The 26,236-nt window shown below is 39.4% G+C and overlaps 1 protein-coding gene across 9 annotated transcripts in view; it reads right to left on the bottom strand.

Moving 5' to 3' along the window:
• The window catches only part of NEO1 (neogenin 1), a 242,707-nt gene that overhangs the window by 17,176 nt on the left and 199,295 nt on the right, over positions 1-26,236 (bottom strand). For 4 of the 9 annotated variants that reach the window (XM_043555067.1, XM_043555066.1, XM_043555062.1 and 1 more), the window contains exons 14-23: positions 24,439-24,549; positions 23,140-23,334; positions 17,058-17,153; positions 14,169-14,392; positions 13,945-14,083; positions 11,632-11,739; positions 9,689-9,883; positions 9,023-9,055; positions 6,001-6,069; positions 2,418-2,565 (exon numbers count right to left, since the gene is read on the bottom strand). In XM_043555067.1, the coding sequence (XP_043411002.1) occupies positions 2,418-2,565; positions 6,001-6,069; positions 9,023-9,055; positions 9,689-9,883; positions 11,632-11,739; positions 13,945-14,083; positions 14,169-14,392; positions 17,058-17,153; positions 23,140-23,334; positions 24,439-24,549 (1,318 nt within the window). The remainder of the gene's footprint in view (positions 1-2,417; positions 2,566-6,000; positions 6,070-9,022; positions 9,056-9,688; positions 9,884-11,631; positions 11,740-13,944; positions 14,084-14,168; positions 14,393-17,057; positions 17,154-23,139; positions 23,335-24,438; positions 24,550-26,236) is intronic. The other 5 variants (XM_043555065.1, XM_043555063.1, XM_043555064.1 and 2 more) reach the window with 3 other exon arrangements.

The raw sequence follows: 26,236 nt of genomic DNA on the forward strand, positions 1-26,236 counted from the left end.
ATAATCACAAACACTAACATGAACTGGTCTCTCTCTCTTTTACGCAGCAGTATCTCCATCTTATGATCTTTTAGGATACTGCAACTGAAGTCGTTTTGTTGCCCATAATGTGTTTTGCTATTAGGGCTAACTCAGGAACCTTTTTATTTTTGGTATCTGTCTCGCTGGCCAGATACTATATAGGAGTTGAAAGCAGTGTTGGGTCAGGGATTCTGTCAAGTTCAGGAGTGTAGGCTGTTATCAAGCAGTATGTAACTCAATCATCTGGCTATCTGCTTTAAACAATTACCACGACCCTCAATATCTCAGAGGAACTCAGAGCTAGCAGCCACCTGACCCCTCTGCTCATTTGATATTCCGATCTTAAATGAGCCTTTCTTATTCCCTAAATCAGTATCTGTCCCCACTGACCCCCCACCTGCCCCTGCCAGCCCTAACCTCAACTTCCACACTTGGTAGCACTTTCTGGAAAATATTCTTAAACTTAGATGTAGAATAAAGAGGGCTGTGGCCTTCCACTTCAGGTATATTTGTGCCATGAAAAAGCTTGTAAGAATGCCCATAAACCCCTGTCCATCTGGCTCACCGTGTGCACCTCTAAACAGTACTCCAAACCAGCAAGGCGGGATGCAGTCCACTTTCCTCTCCAGATCTATTCTCTATGTGACCCTGTGACCCGAGAGGTTGAGTCAAATGAACTATATCTGCTTTATGTGGCTTCCTATGGATCTGGCCAACAGAAGACACAGGCAAGAGACTGGAGAGTAGGAGTTTTTAGCCTGTCCCCTCCCTGCTGGGCTAGAGGTTGGCAGAGACTACATTCCTACAACCACACCCAGTTCCTGTCAGAAAGCCCTCTCCTACTGCTTCAGACCTCTGAACACAGCTATTCTTCAGAAAGACCTCTTGCCGTTTTAGGCCTAAGGGTGACAGTGCCCATCATGGCTGCTGGCCCTCAAACATCTCTGCCTCTTTCCTAACCCCACCTATGACTTTGTGAATGTCCTAAAGGGACCATTTAGGAAAGAGTCAGGTTAGGAAAAGAGAATCTTCCTTTCACTCTTTTTGAGTGTCCTTCCAGGACACCGAGTGATACACACTTATGAGAACCATTCTTCTTTTCCTTTAAAAATACTTAAAACATAATTTTTCATGTACAGTTAACCCTTGAACAACATGGGATTGAACAGTAGGGGTCCACTTACATGCAGACTTTTTTTTTTCTTAATTTCTATTTAAATTTGTTAGCATACAGTGTAATATTAGTTTCAGGCATACAACGTAGTGATTCAACAATTCCATACACCACCCGGTGCTCATCACGAGGGCCCTCCTTAATCCTCATCACCTATTTAACCCGTCCCCCCACACACCTCCCTTCTGAAAACCATTGGTTCATTCTCTATAGTTAAGAGTTTGTTTCTTGGTTCGCCATTCTCTTTTCTTTTCCCCCTTTGCTCATTTGTTTTGCTTCAAATTCCAAATGAGTGAAATCATACGGTTGTCTCTTTCTCTGATTTAATTCATTTAAAATAATACTCTTCTAGCTCCATCCATGTCATTGCAAATGGCAAGATTTCCTTCTTTTTTATGGTTGAGTAATATTCCATTGCATAAATACACCATATCTTCCCTTTTGCCCCCTCAGATCTAGGGTTAGAGTGAGCATGAGGGTAAGTGCCTGGCATCCGACAGTTCAGAGACCTCTCTAGAGAGTAAAACCGAAGACTTCTGCTTGGCTGAAAACAGAATGGTAGCCATCTACTGAACTGAGGCAAGGAGGGGATTTTGGGCTCTAAACAGTCTTCAAATAGATATTCAATTATTCCTTCTGTTTTTATCTCTACCTTCATACCAATTTTCAGAAATTCTTAAATATTTCAGAAATTCTTAAATATTTGGGGTCTTCTCCAAAATAACTAGGCTGCTTCCTAGCTTTTCTTATTGGGTGTTCAGGAATCCACTTTCCAGATCTAGGGTTAGGGTTAGGGCCAGGGTGAGGGTATACGTTTGCTATTCACCATGCAGACGTTTTTTGATAATTATAGTACAGTACTGTGAATGTATTTTCTCTTCCTTATGATTTTCTTAATCATTTTCTTTTTTCTACCTTTACTGAAGGAATACAGTATATAATATATAACATACAAAATAGATGTTAATCAATAGTTTATGTTATCAGCAAGGCTTTCTGTCAATAGTAGGCTGTTGGTAGTTAAATTTGGGGGTCGTCAAAATTTACATGCAGAATTCTGACTGCCTAATTCTGAATTAGGGTCAGTGTCCCTAATCCTCACATTTTTCAAGGGAGAAGTGCATTTTATGTTTGATCTCTTTGTACAACTCCAAACACAGAAGTCACATAGTAGCAAAAGAATCAATAGCAAAAATCATGGGCTACATTTGGGGCTCCTTACTTTTTCTGGTGAGAGGTGGTACGCCTGGTACAAAAGACAGCAATGACCACAACCACCACAATGGTGACAACGCCAACAGAAACAATGATGACCAGCAGCATGCTACTGTCCAGGGGAGAGGTGGGGCTTCCATGCGGGCTGTTACTGCCTGGAGAGGGAAAACCGGGACATTTATTAGTGTTAGAGAATTCCAAACATGTATACACTCAGGCTATGGAAACTTCATGTGAACTTCTCTGTAATACACTCATTGCTGTGCCTTGCATACAGGTGTCTCACAAAATCTAGAGAACCAAGTTTCTGCACTATGTACAGTTCTTAGCACAGTGCTTTGCACAAAGCTGGTTCAATAAAAGCTTCTCGAATTATACTAAACATTACACTTGGACAAATAACGGGTCTGCCCCTCGTGGTCTTATATTATTTTATGCATAAATTTGTGTTATAAAGCACCATTTGTAAATCATTTAGTTTTCTGACTTTCAAAACCATTTAAAAAATGTACATTCATAGAAAGCTGAAGTCTTCCCCACCATAGAGATGTCTGAGACCACAAAAAACTACTTGAAAAATACAGTCTGTTTTTATAAATACAGTCTTTGCAAAGTCAATTCTCTTATTCAGTTTCAGGAAAAAGCAGGTCTGTACATACGCATTGATTTGACAAATATTTACCGAGTAGTTTTACTATGTGCCAGGCATTGTTCTAGTTACTAAGGATGCAACAGCGAACAACAAAGATGTGACTGCTGGGGTAGGGGCAGAAAATAAACAAGTAAGAAATTATTAGTAATAAGTGCTGTGAAAAAAATAAAATGAGGGGATATGATACAGAGTGACTGGGTGGCTATTTTAGATTGAATGGTTGGAAAAGGCTTCTCTGAGGAAATGGCATTTGAGCTGAGATATGAAGGACAAGAAAGATCCCACCATACAACGATGTGGAGGAAGAACATTCGAGACGGAACAGCTAGTGGAAGGATCCTAAGGCAGGAATGAGCCCTGGCATGTCCAAGGAAGAGGAAGGCAGCCAGTGTTGCTCAAGCAAGGAGAGATGCAAAGTTACAGGGAAGAAAGTGAGCACAAAAAGACAGAGATAGATGAGTGTGCAGAGGCTGGATCATTTATGACCCTGAGGAAATTTGGCTTTCCTTCCTGTTACTATTTCCCCACTGCTTACAGGATGAGGGCCAAACTCTGCGTCCAAGGCCTTTTGTAACTTAGCTCTATTCTGTGTTGCTCTTCTACCTTCGGGAACACACTGCTTTGCTTTCCACCGTGTGATAAAAGTTATGCATGCTCATATTATAAAATGTGGGAAATTCCACCAAACAGCTCTACCATAGATATCTGATGTCTTTCCTTCTAGCGATTCTCTCTCTCCTACCTAACAAACAGAGCTGCACAATGATGGATGAGCTGTCTTACCAAGTAATGAGTGTTTAGTTTCTAGAAGTGCCTAAGGAGAGTCATTCTACCCGTCTGGGAGATTGTGGAAGAAATTCCTAACATGAAGTTATGGCCTGGGAATCTGAGTGTTTAGAAAAGCTCCTAAAGTGATTCTCAAATACAACTCTGGTTTATAAACTTAGGATCTAATTCAAACTTTACCTATTGTGGGAATCCCATCCAGAACACTGTATTAGCTGACCTTCCAACTTTTGATTATACGATTTTATAGGCTACATCTAAGCACAGTGCTAGAAATCTGGGCTGATTTAGGAGGGCTTAGAGCTTATTATTCTACATTTGCTTTGATTATTTTTATTCTTCATCTGAGAGAAAGGTAAGCAGACAGATAACGTATACTGCACATAACGACCTTTAGTAAAACAACATTTTTACATTCGGGAAAGACTACAGAGCTAGGGACTAATAAAATTAGACCATATTGGGGCTTTGCATAAATAACTTTCACTAACAGCAGTTTTGAGTTACAGGGTGGGATATGTGGTGGGACAGGCGGTACGAATCAGAGATTAGGGGCCTGGGGTGTGGAGGCTAGCAGGGGTGGTGGGGGCAGTTCTTCCCTGTTCTCAACAGAGATGAATTCCCATTAAACTGCATTTGACCTCTAATTTCTGAGAGGGCCAAAACCCCCCAGGGAAGATAGAGAGTGAGCTGCCATAGGAGTGTGTCCTGTTAGGGACATTATGATAGGCCATTTCTTAAGCCTCATCTGGACTACTGCAACAGCTTCTTAACTCCCCACTCTGACTTCATAATCTTAGCCCCTGACTCATTCTTCATTCATCAGAGTAGTAACACTAGATACTCAATAAATGGAAACCCCAGTGTCCCTGTGGTAGGAGGCATCTTACATGTGCTATGCACAGGATGAAACTCACATTTCATAGTGTGGGTACCTGAGCTTTTGGCAGGCTGGTTCTAACCCACTACCTTCTCTGATGTGAGACTCTCTATCCTGTCTCTAGGCAGCGTGATCCCTGGAGAGAGCCGGCTGTTTTTTGTTGCCATGCTTTCGCACATGCTGTTATTGTTTCCTGAAATGTCCAACCCCCTCCTTGACAAATGTCAAGCCATCTTCCATGCATCCTTTCATATCTGGGTCAGTCATCACCTCTTCTATGAAGCTTTCCCTTTTCTCCGTCAGCTGGTTTGTTACCCATTCCTTTTGCTCCCATAGCCTGTTACACAGAACCTGGACCTTTAAAAACATGTGTGAATGAAAGTATAAATGAAAGAAGAGACAAGGAAGTAATTGCTTTTCTCATAATCATGAATATTCTATGTGGACAGCACATAAACGTAACACATGCATCCCAGGAGGAAAAATTCAAGAGTCCTAGAACTCAGCCTAGGACTCAGATTCCCACATCTGGTACAGCACCCCACACCTTTTAGGCTGCATGTGATAGTGGAAAAGGCACAATCAGAAGTCAGAAGACCTGGATTTTGGTTCTAGGACTTCCATAATTAGTGGGTGGACCCAGGCACTCACTTCACTCAGTCTCTTAATGTAAAAATGGGAATGACATCTGTTCTCCCTGCTTCACAGTGTTATGAGGATCAAATGTAATTTCACATGTGACAATAACTTAATACAGTGAAGTTCTACAGAGAAGTAGGTGCCATCACTTAAGTAATCAGAAGGCACCAGCTCTTAGCCTGGCTAGGAAAACTGGGAAGAAGTTTTTAGAATTCCCAAATTAAAAACAGTGTGGTAAGCAGTGTGGGGGAGAAATTCATGATTCTGAAGCATTTCTTTGGCTTGTTGTTATGTGATGGATAATCACATTAGAAGGTTTATTTCTGAAAGCAAGATTCTAATTTTATAGAGGCAGGCAGTGGGCAAAGGAAGACTCATTTGTTTAGAATTAATCTTATTTTAAGTTGTGTATGTGGGGAAACAATTTTACTTATGGATCCTATAATGAATGGGTAATTCATTATAATTCAGCAAACATTTGCCAGAAAATGCCTAAATTAAACTCTACTCAGCAAAAGGAAATAGGTAACATGCCACAACCCACCACAAACAAGCTACAAAAGACTTATTGAGACTCAAGTAGAACTGTGTCATGCCCACAGGAAGCCAGAAGAGCCATAAGAAAGGCTTTACCACTCATTGGAGGTTTGTAGTCAGATCCTAGGTCTGGAAGCCGACTTCCTTTTCCTGCAGACCCTGAGGCTGAAGGAGAAGAAATCATATCAGTAAGGATCCAAGCCATTGGTGTGATGAGTCTGCTTCACATCAAGTGTTTTCTACAAAAAATATTTTCAGTCTACTCTGTCCATGAGAAAACAAAGTAGCACATAAACAACAGGGGAAAAAATAGGCTGTGCAAAGCAAACTAAGGTATATAGCTTTCTATGCAATGAGGCATCTGAAAGGCTGACACCCTTGTTCCATGGCTGTATCTAGCATGTAACTAGACTGCCACTTGCTGTTCATAAGGTGGGAACACACCCATTCCTCTCGCCCAGGAAACAGTTCCTGAAAGACTGCTCAGAGCACTTATGGCAAAACTAGCTTCTCTCAGAAAAGGAACAGAGGGACCAGCTGGGTTGACTTCTGCATTACAGAAGTGGACTTTTCCAAGGACCTGGCTATGTTGATCTGGCCTACCAGGTATCAGTAGTGTTTGGATTTTTTTTTCTCCAATTATAAAGTTGCCTTTCTCAGTATAAAGTTGCCTTAAGCAGGAGCAGGAAAACAAGTGGAGGTTCAAATCGGGTTCTCAGTTCCTGCTCAGCCATCTAAATACCCAAGGATGGAAAAATGAAGTCTTCCCTCTAGTTGCTCACCAAGGACACTGTCTCCTAATCCATCATAATGAAACACAATGAGTGAGGCTGTCGACCTTAGGCTTGGGACCACCTCACAAACAGACTTCATGAAATACAAAGATCAGTTTTTTTAATAATTCATATTCTTGGTCTTAGATTTTATTCTTCACATTTATAGAAAAAGCTGCTTGGGTAAAGCAAATATAAGGAGCCCTTTCCCAGTAAATCAAAGGTATTCCTCAATTCAAGGTTTGGATTTCTCCTGAAGTCTGAAAGAATTGCAAAGTCAAAGCTGCTCCTCATGGTTAATACAGGACACTGCCTGCACTTGAATACTGGCCTTTCGTGTACTTGACTTTTGGCAAGTTATTCATTATTTTGGGGTCTTAGTTTCTTCATTGTAAAACAGTGATAATAATTGTTTCTACTTCATGAAATGGTATTGATGATTAAATAGAAATTTAATCCTATAAAATATTTTGAATACCACCTGACACATAGCAAATGTTCAACAAATAGTAACTACTATTATTACAAATATAATAAGTCTCCAGGGAAGAATATAATCTTTCCCTTTGCAGAGGCACAGAGTATGAAGCTTCAGAAAACACTTAAAAATGAGTTATTTCTACAAATAAAGCTTGACTAGAAATACATAAACTAGATGTGTTTCTACAAAATATTACAGCTAATGTCAAGTACTTCTATAAAAGTTAATAGCATTGGACTAAATGAACAATTAAAATCTGAACATCTGTGTATATAGTTCATTGAACAGAATAAATATCTAGATGAAAACAATGTTTTCTATGTTTCCAGAAGCTCAAAACTCCCAAAGTAATGCAAGCTGTTGGGTATCCAAAAGGGCATATTTAACTCAGAGTCCCTGATCCCTTTCCTGCTGTCCATACTTGTTACTTCATCCCCTTGTTTCTGTCGCCATCATTCCTGCCAAGTGGCACACACCACAGGCCATGACTCCAGCTGTTCTTTTCACTGTGATGAAGTCTAGTTGGAGGGGATGACTTAGTACTTGCAAAGCTCTTCACATTTAGGTCTGCTTCTTTTTCAGGTAGCCCACCTATAAGTCCAACTATCCAGAGCATCGTAGCACGTAACTAATTGCCAAAGAACACACTTTGCCAATAAACTGGTTGGCTGAATTCCTGTATTCCCCAGCATTTTTTTTCTTTTAAATACAACCTATGAACAAGAAATTCCAAGGATTTACCAAACACCAAAAATAAACATGGGTAAGGAATTTAAAGGCTAGAGGTGTGGTGCAAGTGAAGACTTGTACTCTAGCTTATCGAGTGACGTAGAGGAAGGACAGTGAGCACATCTGTAATCTGTGCACACAGTAGGGTTCTTCTTCTGTTCTCATGCTTAAGTTAAAATGTCTACCATCATCAAGGTACCTCACACATATACACAAGCACATACAAAGAAAGACTCACTGAGTGCAAACACATTTCTAAAGCCTGAAACATGTAACCTCAAGTTCTGACTCTTCCTTGCCATTCACCAAAATCCAAAGACTTTTTATTTCTAAAAACTACTCTTAAATCTTGAAAGCAATCATCAACTTTCCCCTCATTGCTCTTGGTATAGAAAACAGATACCAACTGTAGCTGACTCCCTGGAGATGAAAACCACAATCCAGTTACTTCTCCACCATAGCAATTATAGCAGAGAAACCATGTGGACAGATAATTTCAAGAGTGGACACTGAGGCCAGTGCCTCTTAAGCTTCTATTTTAAATTGTTTCTACCTCTTTTGAAATGAGCAAGTATATTTAAGGGAGAAATGGAGAAAAGCTCTGAAGTAAGCTTAGGGTAACAGAATAAATAGCACTAATTTTGTCATGGATGACCATACAATTCATTAGGGTAGATTCTTTGTGAGGGGAGGGAAATAGGGTATCGGCTGAATTTGATTACAACTTTTCATTTAGAAATACTAATACAATCCTAGATGCTACAAATATGACAAACAACTGTGAGGGTTCCCATCATGGCCCAAATGCCTATCATTGTTACAGAATTTCAGTATCTTAACACAAAGGACAAACTGACCCATACTTAAGGCCAATCTCCTACAGCTGCAGAATTTCATCTACAGCTCCATTTCTGATGCTGCCTATTTAGCTTCTAAGTAGATCCCCAGCTTTTCAGATACCCCAAGTGCCATAAACATGGACTCAACTCCACTTTGGCCAATGAATATGTGGTTTTTAACACAAAGTACCGATTTTTTTTGGGGGGGGAAAAAAAGAAACAAAAACAACAAAAAGCTAGTAATAATAGGTCACAAAAGAGAGGAAAGGAAAGAAGAGGCCATCTAACTGATTTACCTTGATCATTAGGCATTTTATCAGAGGAGTCCGCTAACCGGCCAAGCACAGGGGAAGAAAAAACAAGAGCAAGGATCACAAGCTTTGAAGATGGGACAGGCAGAATTTTTAAAGGAAAAAAAGAAACCCACAAACTTCCAAACAAATTGAATCTTGTTTTCAGTACTAACAGAAAAGAAATTTCCAGACTCAGTCCCCAGCTAAATTTTACTCCTAATCTCACATGGTTCAGCACTTTATCTTTACTTTTTTATCTAGAGATTTCTTCAAACATCCCCCGTTAGTGTCTTTCTCTCTACAAAGGTCCATAAGCCTTTCAGGTTGAGAGCCTGCATGTGTTGAAAGGAAATTAACATGCTATTACTCTACCTGGTAACTAAACGAATCACATCTGATCTGACCGATAAAAACTTTAGGATCATTGCAATTCATCTGCCTTAAACAGCCTTGTAAGTGATATGGTTAGGCCAATAACCTAGGGAGCACTGATTTGGTGGTCAATGGGTGAGTGAAGGATCATTTTGAGATAAAGGTTCACACTGTGGCTCATAAACTCATCATCAGGACTTCTTATATTCTCCACAGTTTCTATGTGCTAAAGTTATATGTGCAAGCATTGCCTCACTAAAGAGACATATAAGAAAACACCGTTTAGTGGAGTTTTACCTTTAGGTGTTCTGAATTGGACGGCTTCAGACATGGGTCCCATGCCCTTTGAGTTTCGGGCTTGGATTTTAAAGTAGTATGGTGTGTCAAGTGTTAACTCTTGTATCTGGTGAGTCAGCCTGTTTCCCACAACAGGCTCAATAACCCAGTCGTGTATCTCTGCGTTCACATCCGTACTGTAATATATGATGTAACCTGTCCAAAGGAGGAAATGAGAAAAGATACCTTATTCCTGCTTTTTCTTTGCAATCGGTAACTCAACAAAGATATATGTTATGACATATACAAGTAGAAAACTAGCTACTGATTAAACAGCAATGGTGGTGCACCTGGATGGCTCAGTGGGTTAAGCATCTGGCTCTTGATTTCAGCTCAGGTCATGATCTCATAGTTTGTGAGATCAAGCCCCCAGTCAGACTCTATGCTGACAGTGTGGAGCCTGCTTGGGATTCTCTCTCTCTGGCTCTCTGCCCCTCCCTCACTCGTACTTTTTCTCTCTCTCAAAATAAACTTAAAAAAAAGGCGGGGGGGGGGGCGGTGCAAGGGTAAAATGCCTTCAAAATGCTACACTAAACATAATATAGAGAAAACTGCAATCTCAACAGTGCCAAGCTGTAAGTTATCATCTGTATCAGCAGTTGAAGCAATAAAAGCAGTTATATAGTAACTATCATAAGTTAATAATACAGGGGCAAGAACTCTCAGAAGGAAACAATCCAATCACTTCAACATCTTAATATTTGAATAGCATACACATCAAGGGTATACAATTAAAATAATGCACTTTTGAAAACAGACGCTGATTTGAAGCGCTGTTTTAGCTCGCACCAACATGATTTCCCAGGAGAAAAACTCCCCCGCCCCAGCGGGGAGAGGGTTGGGCAGTACCTTTATTAAAACTGCAGACTTGATGTGGCTGAAGTCCTAGTGAAACATCACCTGATACTCCCACCAGGGGGCACTCAGTCTCCACGGCCGAGGCAGGAAGAGCTACATGCCTACCTGACCTACACAGTGCAAAAATGCACTGCATGCATCATTACTGGTTTTTAAAGATAAAATAAAATGTAATCCACGTCAAGTCATGCTTCCTTCTTGTAAGGAACAGGGAAGTTAAAAACACACACACACACACACACACACACACACCATGAGAAAGCCCAGGGATTTACGGAAAGGGATTCTAACTGGAAGTGGAAGCAGGACAACACTGAGAAATGCGATCAGTTCCCTTGGGCCTCCTTATTCATACATAGGAACATCAGAAAGCAAACTCCTGTTCCTCAGCATAAACCTACACGGAGCAGAGGTTCCAAGGGGAATAATTAAGAGCTAAATCCCATTGGGCTTTCCTCCCTGATAAAGCCAAGGAAGACACAGTGTCCTCTACTGTGGCGAGTTCTCTGGAAATCCAAGGAAAAATCCCAGGTCCCTTCAAAGGCCTAGGCCAATTCAAACTTCTAACTCTAGTGTTAAGAGCACAGGAAGCTGAAGTAGCAGGCCTGGGGACAAAAAACTGAATTAAAAGTTTAATGGGCTTTTTGGGTCTTCGAATCTATATTTACTGGGTATTACCCTTTAGAATCAGGCAGGGTCTTTGACGCCAAAGCTGATTATCTAGTCAGAGGCAGAGAAGAAGGGCTTTTCTGATGAAAATAAATATGTCCATAAAGCCCCACCATAGCCAAAGACTGTCTAATGTAACAACGCCCATCAGACTGTCACCCAAAGTGAGTCAGAACAACCAACTGGCCATTCATTTTTACCTTACTGTGAGCAACAGCACCCCCTAGGTCCACTTTCAAGGATCACCATGACTCTGCACCTCATGAAATGACCAAGCCAGCCTTCAGACTCCCACTTCCCCCAACCACACAGCACTCTGCTGGGATGCTTCTGCCGGGTAGGAACAGAGGGCAGACATACACTCAAAGGCAGCTTACCTGTAATTTTGCCATTGGCTTCTGAGGGAGGCTGCCAATTTACAATTATGGTCCTAGGTTTTCCCTCTTTACTCACAACTGTCACGTCCTTGGGTGGAGAAGTAGGAACTACAAAAAAACAAGACTTTCATTAGTTCCTGTCCATTTCAATTTAAGTCACCATTTCCTCAACCCATTATAAGGCACAATAAGAGGTATAAGGCAAAAAAGATAAAGCCTCCTGGCTTCAAAGAACTCCAAGTCTACCTGCAAATAGCTCCAATCAAGAGAAGAATATGCCAAGTACCAAAGAGAAAATACCACACAATGAGAATACAGAATTGTTATCTTGGCTTCGGGTCAGGGATTTATAGGATACTTAGGGAAGTCAAAAGACCTTTGTAGTTAGTTACCAAGTATCTACTATATGCCAGCCATTTAATAAACAGTATTTCACTTAATATTTATGGCAACTTGAAAGGCAGTTACCACTATCCCTGCTTGACAGATCAGGGCATTGGCAATGAAAAAAGTCAGGTAATTTGCCCAAGATGACATTCCCCCTCAAATTTGGATAATTTTGTTAGAATATTTTCAAGTGTAAAATAATTTTCTCTTTCATTTATAGATGGCTCTCCAAACCAAATACAATGTTTAAAAATCCCTATTCCCTCAAAAAACAAATGATTTACAAATTGATGCTTTTATTTTAAGTTTGCACTAAACACACACTGTCAACTATTTGAGAATATTGTTCTGAAATGTAAAGTTGTTTATGAAACAGAAAAACCAACAGAATAAAACAACACTGCATTTCTTGTATTTCGATGTCATGGCTGATAACTATTAATGTACCAGTAGAGAAATGAGCAAATTAAGTATATCCTTCAATTTACTCTTCTCTACCTAAAATACTGGAATTCTCCTAGCATAAAATGGACGGCAGGAAGCCTGGTGAAATGCACATATCCTAAGGGAATATGTAGTATCATTTATTAACTAATGGGTTGGAATTAAGCAAAAAGATATTTTCTTTTTTTTTTTTTTTGATTTTTTTTTAATGTTTATTTTTGACAGAGAGAGAGAGACAGAGCATGAGCGGGGGAGGGGCAGAGAGAGAGACACACACACAGAATTCAAAGCAGGCTCCAGGCACGGGGCTCGAACTTACAGACCGCGAGATCAGGACCTGAGCTGAAGTCGGATGCCCAACCGACTGAGCCACCCAGGGGCCCCAAGCAAAAAGATATTCTTAAAACTAGCAAAGAAAGTAAACTCAATGTCTACCTAAACTTTTGTGCACTATTAATTCTAAGCTCTCCAAAGTCAACCCTTTTTCTCTGTAGGAAGTCCAATCAACTGTGCAGAAGACAAAAAGGCATTAGGGCCAGGCCCAGTCCAGAGAGACTTAATAGCTCCATTTTTTTCATTATATACAGGTGAAAAAAGCCATAGGAGGCCAGAAGAGACAGAGACTCCCAATGGTTACACATATCCACATGCTAGAAAAGTATAAGAGGTAGAAGGTAGGCCTACAAATGAGCAAAAGGCAAATGGAATCTCAAACTTGGATAGCCTGCTTTCCCCTTAATTTGTTTAGGTGTCTTTTACCTTTCATGTTTATTTACAGGCAAAACCTGTTAGAGGCTGTCCCAATGGGAGATTTATCAGATATCAACCAGATATTACCTGGTTTGTAAGAAGGCTGCTGGGGCAGCTTTGTGGCTACCAGTAAAGTTCTGAGGCTCCAGCAAGCATGGCATTGGCAGCTGCTTCGTTAAGGGCAGGTCACTTGTTTTTCTCTCAATTTAGCAGTAAAGCAGGATTAATGACAGTAATCCTCTACATCTACACAGTGCTTTATAATTACCATGTGCTTTCTCATCTGCTCATTTTACCCTTACAATAACCCTGTAAGGTATGAAAAGCAGATATTATTACCCCTCTTTTACAGATGGAAGAAACAGATGGAGAGGCTGGATGACTTACTTATGACTTACACAGTCAGTGTTTGGTTGATCTGGGATTGAACTCAAGTCTCTTGATTCCTAAAAACTAGTATACTTTGCATTATATTATCCCATTATTGGCTAATGTTCTTGTTCAGTGATGAAGAAAACATAATTCAAACACTGAACTCCAGCTGTAGCGGCTTACTATGTTCTGTAAATGTGCTAATTCACACCCTCGATAATTTTCCTTGGGTCGTAGAAGCAGGTGATGAGAAGTCTCAGGACTTGGGATGTGGGACAATACTCACATGGACTGCCACTGGCTCTCATGTCTTGCAAAGAGAAGAAATGCCATGTGATGTAAGATTCAGACAACACATACCGAATTCAAAGGTGGTCCCATGGGCTGTCATACTCCATGTGCTTGATCTTCGACCTTTGGTCACCATCACAGAGAATTCATACAGTGTATTTGCTTTTAAACCAGTCACCAAATAACTTAAAGTCGTTGCATTTGCATTCTGGAAGCATATGAATGAAGAACTTTAGAATTAGGAAATATCAATAGCTATTAGCTTTTCTCACCCACAGCAAATGTGCCAGTACCTTGTACTTGGTGTTTGCTGGGATATTGGTTTTCCATCGGACTGTGTAGTACCGGGAATCCGTAATCTTCTGGTGTTTGGGCAGTGAGTTGTCCGCCCATGTGATCCTTATGGTGTCATGACTCAGAATGGAAGCCTGAACTCCCACAGGTGGCATCATGGGAGTGGGATCTGGCACTGGAGTGTATGGAGCATTAATAACAAATAAATCAACTTCAGAAGTGTCTGGGTAAAAAGTAATTAAAAAAGGGAAGTGGCATTTTAACATAAACAAAAATAAAAGAAAAGGAAATGCAGGGTAACATAATGGAATGAAAGATGAGGAATGGAGAAAGAGAAAGAGAATCCGGAGTTAATAGATAACCATCATTCATTAAAAAGAATATTTCCACTTGCATTCTTTCAGGAAAAATTTGCAGGAAAATCTCTAGGGAAATAATTATAGTCTCTACAGTATCTGTATGTATATTAAAATCTGATAATCCAGTGATATTAACATAATCATACTTGAATTTTTTTAATTACTTGAAAATTCTACTACCTTTCCAAAAAGGATTGTGAGAAGATACAATCTGCTTTTAAAATCAAGGGTGTAATTTCAGAACAAGCAACACAAAGCTTATGATCTGTTTTGATATTTCAGTGAATATGGCCGAATTTTTGGGACATGGCTTATCAATGCATGTCAATGAACAGGTAAGGGTCCTACTCTCAAACCTGAGTCTTGAATGCCAGCCAATGGCAACTTAACCTGGCCTTGGTGTTAGGGTTATCTGATACCCACAGGGTCCAGTTGAGATCTACTGATGTCTTGGGTCTGTAAGCAGTACAGCAAGATGGCGTACATCCAAATAAAGCAAAAGTAACTCTCAAGGGTATTATTCTTCCTGGGGAAAAGGTAAGGTGATACCATGCAGGAACATCTGCTGTACTTTCTCCAGTAGGGTCAGAAAACAACGCATCTAATGAATCCCAATCAGTTATGGGAAATGACATAGTTATGGATCCAAATGACAGCCTTTATGAACTTTAGAAGTGAGAGTTCTTGTTTGATGGAAAGTCTATACTCATGTATGTCCTGTGCCATATGCAACAGACACCTTCTCTAAGCTCAATGTCAAAATAGAGGCTAGAATGTGCACAAAGGCAACAAGGACCACAAACCCAGGGTGATACAGCAGGATCCACTGGGCTTTATCAACTCTTGGTCAGGTTTTCTAAGTATACACAGATTGATTTATTTTAAGTTAAGGTTTTAAAATGGGTTTCCCACATGATTATGGAAATTAGCCCTTCCTGTAACTCAAAATCTGAAATGGCATGGACCTTGTTCATGAATAATTGCCAAACTAATTAATAGTCTCCATTTGTGTATTCCTACACAATGAGTACTAAAAATAACAGAGGAATAGCACACATTCTAGTCAAGGGCTTTGTTCAAAAATTAGGACACAAACCAATTAGTTACAGAATATGCACCTTCAGATGCAAAAATCATTAGACTTCTTTGAGAAATTTTTTTTATTTGTAATAACTCTTGGAAAAGATAATGATGTTACATGACTTAGGAACATTTTCTTGTATATTTCTAGCCAGAAGACTATTATTTTTAAGTCACATAAGAGAAAATAATTTCAAAAAAATTTTTCTATTATAAGCCAATTTTAAAAAGTAGCAAACCACTTATTTAAATATTCTCTTTTTCATCTTACATTTTTTCCCCTTTCTGGAAAAAGAACTTATAAATTGCAAGCACACAGGAGAAGACAGGACAGAACTACCAAACAGGCAGTAAGGATGTTGGTCTTGTCAAGTAAAAGCATTAAAGAACAAAAGGGACAGAGATTATCTTTTTAAAAAGAATAATGTCAAATTTGCACTATTATACAAAGTATCCAAAAAATATGGCAGGAAATAGAGATTCACAGTTCTGGAAAGCAAACGGAAAAGAGCATTTCTGAAAATGATAAATTCTTGGGTTTTCAGTATTCCTTAGAAAAATTTACAAGTCTTACATATTTATTTCAATAAGCTTTCTCATACAGCTCTAAATTAGAGATTTTATTTACCTACAGAAATTTTATATGTGTATTCCTTTGTTACAAAAAAAATGAGTATTTTGGTCTCTTTTGTAATAAATGTACAGTCGATCAAATGGATAGTACGCCGGACTTTATACTCTTTATATAAACAAAGTTTATGAAAAGCAATAGAAGTACTTTCCCAATCAACTCAGGCAACTAGTAAAGAAAACGATGGATTCACTCACTGATCATACACATTTACTGCTACATTCAGTAACCTATATAATTCCTCCAGAGTCATAGAGATCCCTTCTTTTTTTTCACTCCTTTTAGTTGTAACTCACATGACCAAAAGATGAAAATCACTTTTAATTCTCTCACAACTATGCTTTCTAGAGACCAACATATTAAAAACATCTGCTGCATATCTACATAGAATTATTTGGATAACAGGACTGTTAATATTTTCTAAAAAGAGAAAACCAGAAATTAACAAATTTCCCTGCTGAAAGCCCATTTTCCAACGTTTATTTATTTTTGGGACAGAGAGAGACAGAGCATGAACGGGGGAGGGGCAGAGAGAGAGGGAGACACAGAATCGGAAGCAGGCCCCAGGCTCTGAGCCATCAGCCCAGAGCCTGACGCGGGGCCCGAACTCACGGACCGTGAGATCGTGACCTGGCTGAAGTCGGACGCTTAACCGACTGCGCCACCCAGGCGCCCCTGAAAGCCCATTTTCCTATATGAAGTCTATAGTGGCATATACTTTCCGTTCCACTGATACCTATGGGGCAGACCTCGTGCCAACATTCCACATAAGCTGCTGGAAAAAATGCTGAAGACTGAAGATGGTCAGGATGGCTTACCTGTGTGAGGTCTGGTCACGGCGCTCTCGTACAGGGGGATGCCTTCACCCACGTTGTTAAAGGCTTTCAGGGTTATCACGTAGTGAGAGCTGGGATCTGAAGGAAAGAAACAAGTGAAAACACTTAGAAAAAAATTCTCACTCCAGAATTTTAAAAATCCAAGGGTGACTGTGCATGATCTTAAATGCAGAGGAAGTTAGGAAAGATTTTGAGAATTTCATGTGGGGATTCTTCTGGGGTGTGAGGAAATGGAGATGGCATCGTACACAGCCCAGAAAAGTTGGCTGGGATCAACTATCTGGAGTTAGTTCCAGGAGTGAGGGTGGCTGTACCTGAATCCTCTCTTGGCCTTAACTATCCAATGGTTTGATGTTACTGTACAGTGAGGGGCTCAGATGAGAATGAGTAAATAGGAATTTTTTGTGTTGTAAGCCCATAGATGGAGCTTAGAATTAAACCCCTTTTATTCTCAGAAAGCGGGACAGCGAATGGAACAGCCAAGCAAGTGAAGAAGTAGCAGAACTGTTAACTCAGCAAGTGGGGGACCTCCAAATCCAGGAACTGCCAACCCCCATCTAGCCCTCAGGTAGACTTCTTGGTTGGATAAGGTATGGTCGCAAATTTCAACTGGCCTGGAGGTGATGTTGCAGGAAATGAAGCTGGAAAGAAATGCTCCCTCCAGTGATCATGTAAAATGCTACTAGTGACACTTGGTGGAAAGGGGGCATAAAATGGTTGGAGCAGAATTCGTTCTCCTCTTGGCAAATCAGGAAGGCTCTACTTCTCACATTCCTGATCTAGGCAAGGTTTAGTATTCATACTTTGAAGTCCAGTTCCAGAAATGGGACTTGGGCTCCACTGAAGTATGGCAGGGTAAGGAGCTGACCCATACCACTTATTTCTGGTGAAGTTGGGCAGTTTTCCAAGAGGCCACACCTCAACTGGCCTGCATTACTTCAAAAGCTTAAAAGAGCTGGTCTGCTTGGTGGCCCTCTCTAGTTATCAGTGGGAAATGTACAAAGGCACCTGGTTTTCCAATGTCAGAAAGAAGTGATGATAAATAGAATCAACAAGACTTAGTGCTTGACAGGTGAGGAAAAAGGAAAAGGTGCTGATTTGGGCAACATGATAGATGGTGATGTCACTCACTAGGATCAGAGACAGAGGCAGAGCAACCATGTACGCATTTTCAAGGCTTGATTCTAGGCCCCCTTCAATTCCCACTCTTCATTTTTTTCCTATTGTGTTTAGTTTGGATGAGCACACACGTGCCATCAAATGCAAATACGTATCTCCAGTCTAGACCTTTCTTCTGAGCACTGGACCTCTATGTTCAACTGTCTATTTGGCATGCTCCACTTGGCATCTCCCTCTCTGTCCCCACTTCAGATCTGCTCCAGTGTTCTCTAGTTTGTAAATGGCACTATGTATCCTGCTGCTCAAGTCAGAAACTTGGGAATCATAAGACCTCCCTCTCCCTCCTCCCCTTTATGCAAATGATCAAGTCTTGTTGATTCCACCTTCTTGCCTCTCACCGCTCTGCCTTGTTCTCAGTGCTCTATGCTCTTTACCGCTATCTTTCAGTTCACTGAGCACCGTGAGCTCTCCTACCACTGGGCCTGAACATGTGCAGCTGTTCCATGTGCTGTGATACAATCACCCTTCTTTGCCTGAACGGTGCCTGTTCCTTTAAGAGGGCTCATCCCAGACTGGACTAGCCTCTCTGGTTATAGGCTATACCACCTCATATCTCTTCCTCAGCACTCTAAACAATTTCAATCATCTCAAAATAGTATTATTTCTAATAATTAGAATCATGTCTGTTTGAAAGTCTGGGATATTGTAGGTGTTCATGAAATATTAACTGACTGAAAGATCTTCAGAAGACACTAACTCTAATTTGGGTTAAATTATGATACAATATGGGATATATCCCGGTGCAGACACCCAGTTAGCAGAAGTTTACATCAACTGGAAGGAGAGAGCTGTTGGTTGATTAATGAATTCCTAAATGTACTTTTTCCATTTCTGACTTTCTTCTTTTGTTTAACATTACATGCATTTTTGATCTATCTGAGTTGACAAACAGCTCAAGCTTACTTCACTTTATGCCAAATTAAACATTTTTGCTACTTTTCAATGTCCACTCTCTTTTCTAATAAAGTCTGTTTATTCTTCAGCACATGCACTGCTCCTTCTCATATCGTTTTCAAACACAATCATGACTCAGTCTTTCAAGTGCAGGCTAAGCCTCTTCCTTGACTGCTCCACTGTTACCTTAACTAGCTCTCTGTTCTCTGAACATACTTCACATCAACTCATTTCATTGTTTCTTTTGTTTTCCTATTAGACTGAAAGCACCTGAAGGTCAAGGACCATGTGTACTGCAGAGGATCTTCATTTGAGTAGCTGCATAAAGGAAACACCACAGAGACACTTTTATCCTACCAGCAAAGCTTTTCGTTTGTTCTCCTACAATTGCCTTATAAGACTGTTTCACATGGGGAATACTTCCTAGGTTAGCTGTGCTGTTTCTTCTTAAAGGAAAAAGAGAAATAATGTTTCTGAATAAAGCATTAAATTGCTGTTTATTCTCTACCAGAAAAGATGAAGGTAATTCATTTGTTAGGCACGTAAAGTCATTCTTAGGAAAGATATTTACAAAGAAATGATTTGAATAAAAAAGTTGGTCAGGGCAGACTCTGAATTTCAAGAGAAGTCTTTCAAAGAAAGATCTCTATAATGATAGCCTAATTTGGAAAAATAATTACAGCTACCAAAATCAGTTCATTTTCTATTATAAAGTATTACTGTTTCTCAAAAAAATTTTGGCTTTGTAAATCAACTTTCAGGTGTAATTAGCATACAATAAAATGTACCCACTTAAGTATACAGTTTGACTTTTGACAAATATATATACCTGCCTGTGTGATCACTACCACAATCCAGACAGAATATTTTCAACAGTGCAAACAGTTCTTTTGTGTCCCCTGCGGTCAATTCCCATCACCCCTGTCTCCTCTGGCAACTACCGATCCTGCTTTGTCACCGTAGATAAATGATGCCAACTCTATAATTTCATAGAAAAGTAGTAATGCAGTGTTTGTGTTTGGCTTCTTTTGCTCAGCATAATGTTATGAGATTCGTTATGTTGCTGTGTCTATCCACAGCCTATCCCTTTCAATTGCTGAGTACTCCATTGCACAATTTACCATTTACCTGTTTACTCCTTTTAGATTTGTGTAAATATGTATTTACTTTGTGTAAATATGTATTTTTATTCCTCTTGGCTAAGTATCTATGAGTGGGGATGCTGGGTTGTGTGGCCAGCTTTTTAAGAAACCTCTCAACTGTTTCAAGTGGTTGTAACCTCAGATGTTCCCACGACAAGTATAAGAGTTCCAGTTCGGCTGAACTTTGCTGATATAGAATCAGACTATTAATTTTTAGCAGTTGTAGAGAATGTGAGTGGTATTTTGTTGTGATTATATTTGCATTTCTCTGATGATTAGTGATGCTGAGAGTCTTTTCATGTGCTGACTGTCCACTCACATACCTTCTTTGGTATATTGCCCATCAAAATCTTTTGCCTATTCTTTTATTAAGTTGTAAGTGTTTTTATGTTTTCCAGACTCAAATTCTTTGTTAGATATTTGAATGAGGAGTATTTTCCCCTAGTCTGTGGCTTATCTTTTCATTTTATTGGTGTGTTTTCAAAAGATGAAATTTTAAATTTCGATGAAGTACAATAGATTAATTTTTTAATTTTGTAACTTATGCTTTTTTATATCTTGAGAGATCCTTACCTACCTCGAAGTCATGAAGGTTTTTCCCTGTCTTTTTCTGGAAGTCTTATAGTTTTAGCTCTTGCATTTAGATCTGTTTTTATGTATGGTGTGAGATAAAGGCCAAGGAAAGTTCCTTTTCTTTATCATACAGATATCTAATTACTCCCATACCTTTTGTTGAAAAGACTACCCTCTCCTTACTAAATTATGGCAGCATGTTTGTAAAAAAAAAAAAAATCAATTAACTCTATCAATCAAAAAATCATTTCACTCTATCAACCTATGTATCTATTTCTGGATTCCATTCTGTTCTATTGATCTATAACACCGACCTTTGTACCAATACCATCACAATGTCTTGATTACTGTAGCTTTATAATACGTACTGAAATCAGGCAGTGTGGGTCTTCAGAAAACACTTGAATAAATGTTGAAAAGACCACACTACCTGATTCTTCATTTTAAAAAATGTTTGGCTATTCTAGTTCCTTTGATTTTTAGAATTAAGTTTATCAATTTCTACTAAAAACCTGCCAGGATTTTACTTGGAGTAGTACTGGGGAGAACTGTCATTTTAATAAAATCATTTTCTTTTAATAGTATTATCCAATTTATAAACATGGTACCTCTATTTATTTAAGTCATCTTTAATTTCTCTCAGCAATAGTTTTCTAATCTCCAGTACAGACCTTCTACATATTTTTAAAGTTTATCACTAAGTATTTCATATTTTTTGATGCTATGTTAGTATTGTTATTTTAATTCCAATTTCTGTTTATTGTGAGTACATGGGAACACAACTATTTTTGTACATCAACTCTGTCTCTTGTGACTTTGTTAAGCTCACTTAGAGTTTTTACAGATTCCTCAGGATTTTCTACCTTGATAACAGGAAGTATGTACAGTGCAGATACTGGTTTCTAAATATCATTTTCCAAAAAAGAAATCAGTGTTCCTTGGAGAAATGACTGATTCAAGGGCTAAGGGCAGGGAAAATATCTTACTGTGTCACAAGGAAGAAAGTACCCACAGAAAGCTGGAAGATGTCAAACAAAAGAAGTGGCTATAAACAGATTCCCACTGGCCATTCTTTCACTAAGGAAGAAAAGGAAAGCGCTTCTGTATCAAAGAATGCTGATGAATGTAGAAGTAATAGAATTAGAACTTCACTTGGGAAACACCACCACAGAACCTGTTAGGAAAACGCTAAAACAAGTGAGTGAACATTTGACGACAAACAAGATATTTACAAAGACTCAAGGTATCTCCCCAACAAGGTATTTATTAATTATGAAGGAAAAAACCAGTAACCTTATGTTGGAGAAATGTGGCAGATACCCTCTGAACCAAGTGATTGATTAACATCACCTGGCATTAACATCACAGCCTTTCATGTGCCTCCTGTTGTGATGCACTGACAAGAACACAACGTATGGATGCCGTTTCTTCCAAAAATGGGTAAGCTGACTGTAGTGAGGAAACAGGAGACAAGTCTAAACTGAGAGACATTCTACAAAATATAAATGGTCTATACTTATAAAAAATGTCACAGTAATAAAATATAAGAAAAAAACAAGGCACTACTCTATGTCAGAGAAAACTAATGAGACATGATAACTAAATGCAATAAGTGACTCTGGACCAGAAAACAATGTTTTTCTTTTATTATAAAGGACTTTAATGAGATAACTCGTAAAATATAAATAAAGTCTATAGATATTGTCTCAGTGTTAACTTGCTGACTTTGATAAATGTAGTATGGTTATATTAGAAAATGCCCTCAAGTTTTAGGAAACTCACATAAAAGTGTCAGAGGGCAGAGGGCATCACATGTATAACTTACTCTCAAATGTTTCAGAGAAAAAAATATGTATGTATAGGAAGATAGAGAATGATAAAGCACATATGGTAAAATGTTAACTTTTGGGGTCTCTTGGTGAAGGATATATAGGAATTCTTTGTAGTTTTTAAAAGTTTTCTGTAAAAATAAAGTTATTATACAATAAAAAGTTAAGGGGCACCTGGGTGGCTCAGTTGGTAGTGCATCCAACACTCTTGACTTCAGCTCAGGTCATGATCCCAGGATCGTGGGATCAAGCCCCGTGTCAGGCTCTGTGCTGAACATGGAGCCTGCTTAAGATTCTCCCTCTGTCTCTCTGTCTCTGTCTCTCTCTCTCTTTCCCTCTGGCCCTCTCTCCCATCTCGCTCTAAAATAAAAATTTTTTTAATTTTTTAAAAAAGTTAAAAAGAAAGAAATTCCATGTGCATTTACTTCCTCTACTCAGCATACATACCCAGATTTTCGATGGTGTAATATCGTTGTTTATAGTCCACTTTGATGGTCTGGGCATGAGGGCTGCCAATACCATAACCAATGGCATAACCTCTGACCACAATGTTCTGATTCTCTGGAGGAGTCCAGCTTACTACGATGCTAGTGACAAGTGGTCGGACGTGAAGAGAACTAGGCACTTCAGGAACACGAGTTTCTGGGAAGGAAAGTAGAAAAACAGGACTTAGAATATTTCACCATCCTTGGGCCATGGTGTTTAGCCTCCTGTCAAATTATTTGGGGCTAAGATTTTTCCATTACACCCAAGAATTCACAGAGAATCTGTATATATAGTGAAGTATGGCCTGTGGTTTTACCACATTCTAAGAAGAAAACAAAACCCAAACAGCCTGAAATACAAGACAATGAAATATTAATTTGGAAGGGAAGGCAAAGGAATCTAAGAACCTCTGCCCAATGGGGAAAACAAATAAACTGCCTTTCAATAACTACTCATTCCTCTTGGTCCCACATCTGAGTCCCAGACTCAACTAGGTGGAATGAGAAAGGCAGAATACCAACTAATTAGAAGCCTGTTGTCAACAGGTGATCAAGTATCACATTACAGCAACTGTATCAATTATTTACTCCTCTAAGTAATGTAAGTCAGAAAACAGGAAACTTTAGAACTGCATATTGATTTAAATGGTGGGAGACTAAGAGGCTTAAAAAAGGTAGCAATTTATAGTATCTTTCAAATCCATCACTTCAAGGCATAACTTGCTATCTAAATTTAAAAAGTGGTAAGCCAAGAATGAGAATAAGGACCGGGGTCTTTTGTCTCCTAAGTGCAGTACCAGTGTCCGATAAAGACACACACACACACACACACACATACACACACACACACGCACACCCTATATGGAGGTACTCACTGAACACAGGTGAGAAAAAGGGCAAGGTGTGCAGGACTAAGAGAAAAGGGGAACTGTAGCTGAAAAAGGAGGCATTGATGTGGCTCAGTGTTAAATTTTAGATTATCCATCTACTCAATGGCCTTGATAAAAAAACTAGACTTAAAGCACCTGTACATTTTATTTGTTCTGGTTCTGCTTAAAGGGACAGATCTCTAAAAGCCACTGGGGGAAAAAAAGCATTCTAGGAGACTTGCTGCATTACAGTAAGGACAGCAGTGTAATATACTACAGTTCACAGATTTAAGCCACATACACCACCAAATCTGTGGCTTTCCAGTTTAAATAATTTAACTACAGTTAGTTAGTACCTAGCTTCTGCCAACCCTGTTGATTGTTGTTCTTACCATCTAAATCACTTTCAAAAGTTTCAGCAGACAGCCAGTCAGTAGCCGGGCCTGTGCCATTGATGGTTAGAGCAGCCACTCTGAAATTATATTCAGTTCCCCGATCAAGACCTGAGACCCAAACGAGGAGAAAAAAAAAAGAAGACAAGTTGAAACAGATTTGGAAAACAGAAGATTAACAATTTGTCATTAACCAAGTATCCCATCCACCAACTCCATACACAGCTACTATCTTGATAAAGTTTCAGTTAAAGTTAACATAGCACAAGCAATACATCAACACAGCTCAGAGGAGCTCCCCCACATCTCCAGGAGAGGCTGAAGCCCACACAATCAGGAGGAAAACCAATGAGTAAAGGTCCCAAGAGATTACAGACTTTTTTTTTTTTTAAAAGAGTCTGAAGGCCCCTCAGAGATCATTTAATGTAATCTCTTCACTTTGTTACTAAGGCAGCTAAGGTCAAAAAGAGGTCGAAGATAATGAAAGAATCCTAACAAAGAAACAAAGTCAGTTGGTCTCAGAAGATACCCAAGACCAGAAAATAACTCAAAGATGTAACTCCTGCTGGGTTACCTCAACCTCTGTTCTCTGAGTCATCCCCATAACAAGAGTAGAACAATTTTAAACACCAAATAAGGCCTGGAAATCTTTTTCACAACAGCCTACCTGCCCATAAACAGGAATAAGCCCTTTCTATTATGCAATTTTTCATAATGACTATCAGTAATAAACCTGCCTATGTACTGAAGGCAACAAAAACCCACATGTAAAAGTCTACCCTACAAAATAGGGCAACAGCCAGTAATATGGCCAGCTATTCATATTATTTACACATCCATTTTTTTTCTTCTGTTCAAACAGATAACATAAAATTTACCATCTTAACCATTTTTCAGCATACAGCTCACATGTATACATCTTTTGAGGACTTAAATACTAAATATAGCCTTAGATCTCATAAGGTTGTGAGAAATGATCCTACCTCCCCATATCGAAATATTAGGTTCTTTGGCCAGCAGCATAGTACAGAAGCTCTTAAGAGAGAACCTGAGAGGGAGGACACGGCCAGGATGCAGCGTGGCTCAAAACAATCCTGTCACACGTGAGAGATGGGTGGGAGGTTCTGTTCTCAGCAGGCCCACCCTGAAGCTGGTTGCCCACAGGAGAAGCAACAAGCAAGGCAGGAGGAGGAGTCAAATGACTGGGCCCAAGTCAGTTCAACCTGTCACCTCCCTGCATACACTGAACCCAAAAGTCCAGAGAGGGTTGTGCATGTGTTTATGACTGTTAATAGACAAATAATATGGACTACTGGCAAACATGGCTCAACTGAGGTCCTAAAAGAATTCAACCAATCAGATTATCATTCCCTCCCCGTAGGTGAAAGTCAGAATGTAAGAGAGCACGTAAGCAAGTGACAGTGCACACGCCCATGTGAGCAGGAGACATGAGTGTAAAGAGGCTCAGTTCCTCTCCCCATAAGTAACCTACATAATGCAGACTAAAACTAAGGCCCACACTTAATGTTTACAAAGACATGGCAGAATGTGTTAAGTGCTGTAAGTGGCATAAAACGAAGAAACAACAATTCCTTCTGGCTACCACTTAGTCATATTTGTGTTTCGGTACAGGATCCTGGTAATCCACATTGCTAATACTTATCAAGCTTCAAGTTAATGCGCCAGGAGAGCAAAGATGTCCATTTTTGCCCCCCATTGTGTACCTAGTGCCAGCACATATGAACAAAAGTTCAGTATAGTCCATTAAACAAATGAATCCATATATGATTTTAAAATC

Source organism: Prionailurus bengalensis, chromosome B3, assembly GCF_016509475.1.
Source record: "Prionailurus bengalensis isolate Pbe53 chromosome B3, Fcat_Pben_1.1_paternal_pri, whole genome shotgun sequence".
Lineage (NCBI taxonomy): Eukaryota > Metazoa > Chordata > Mammalia > Carnivora > Felidae > Prionailurus > Prionailurus bengalensis.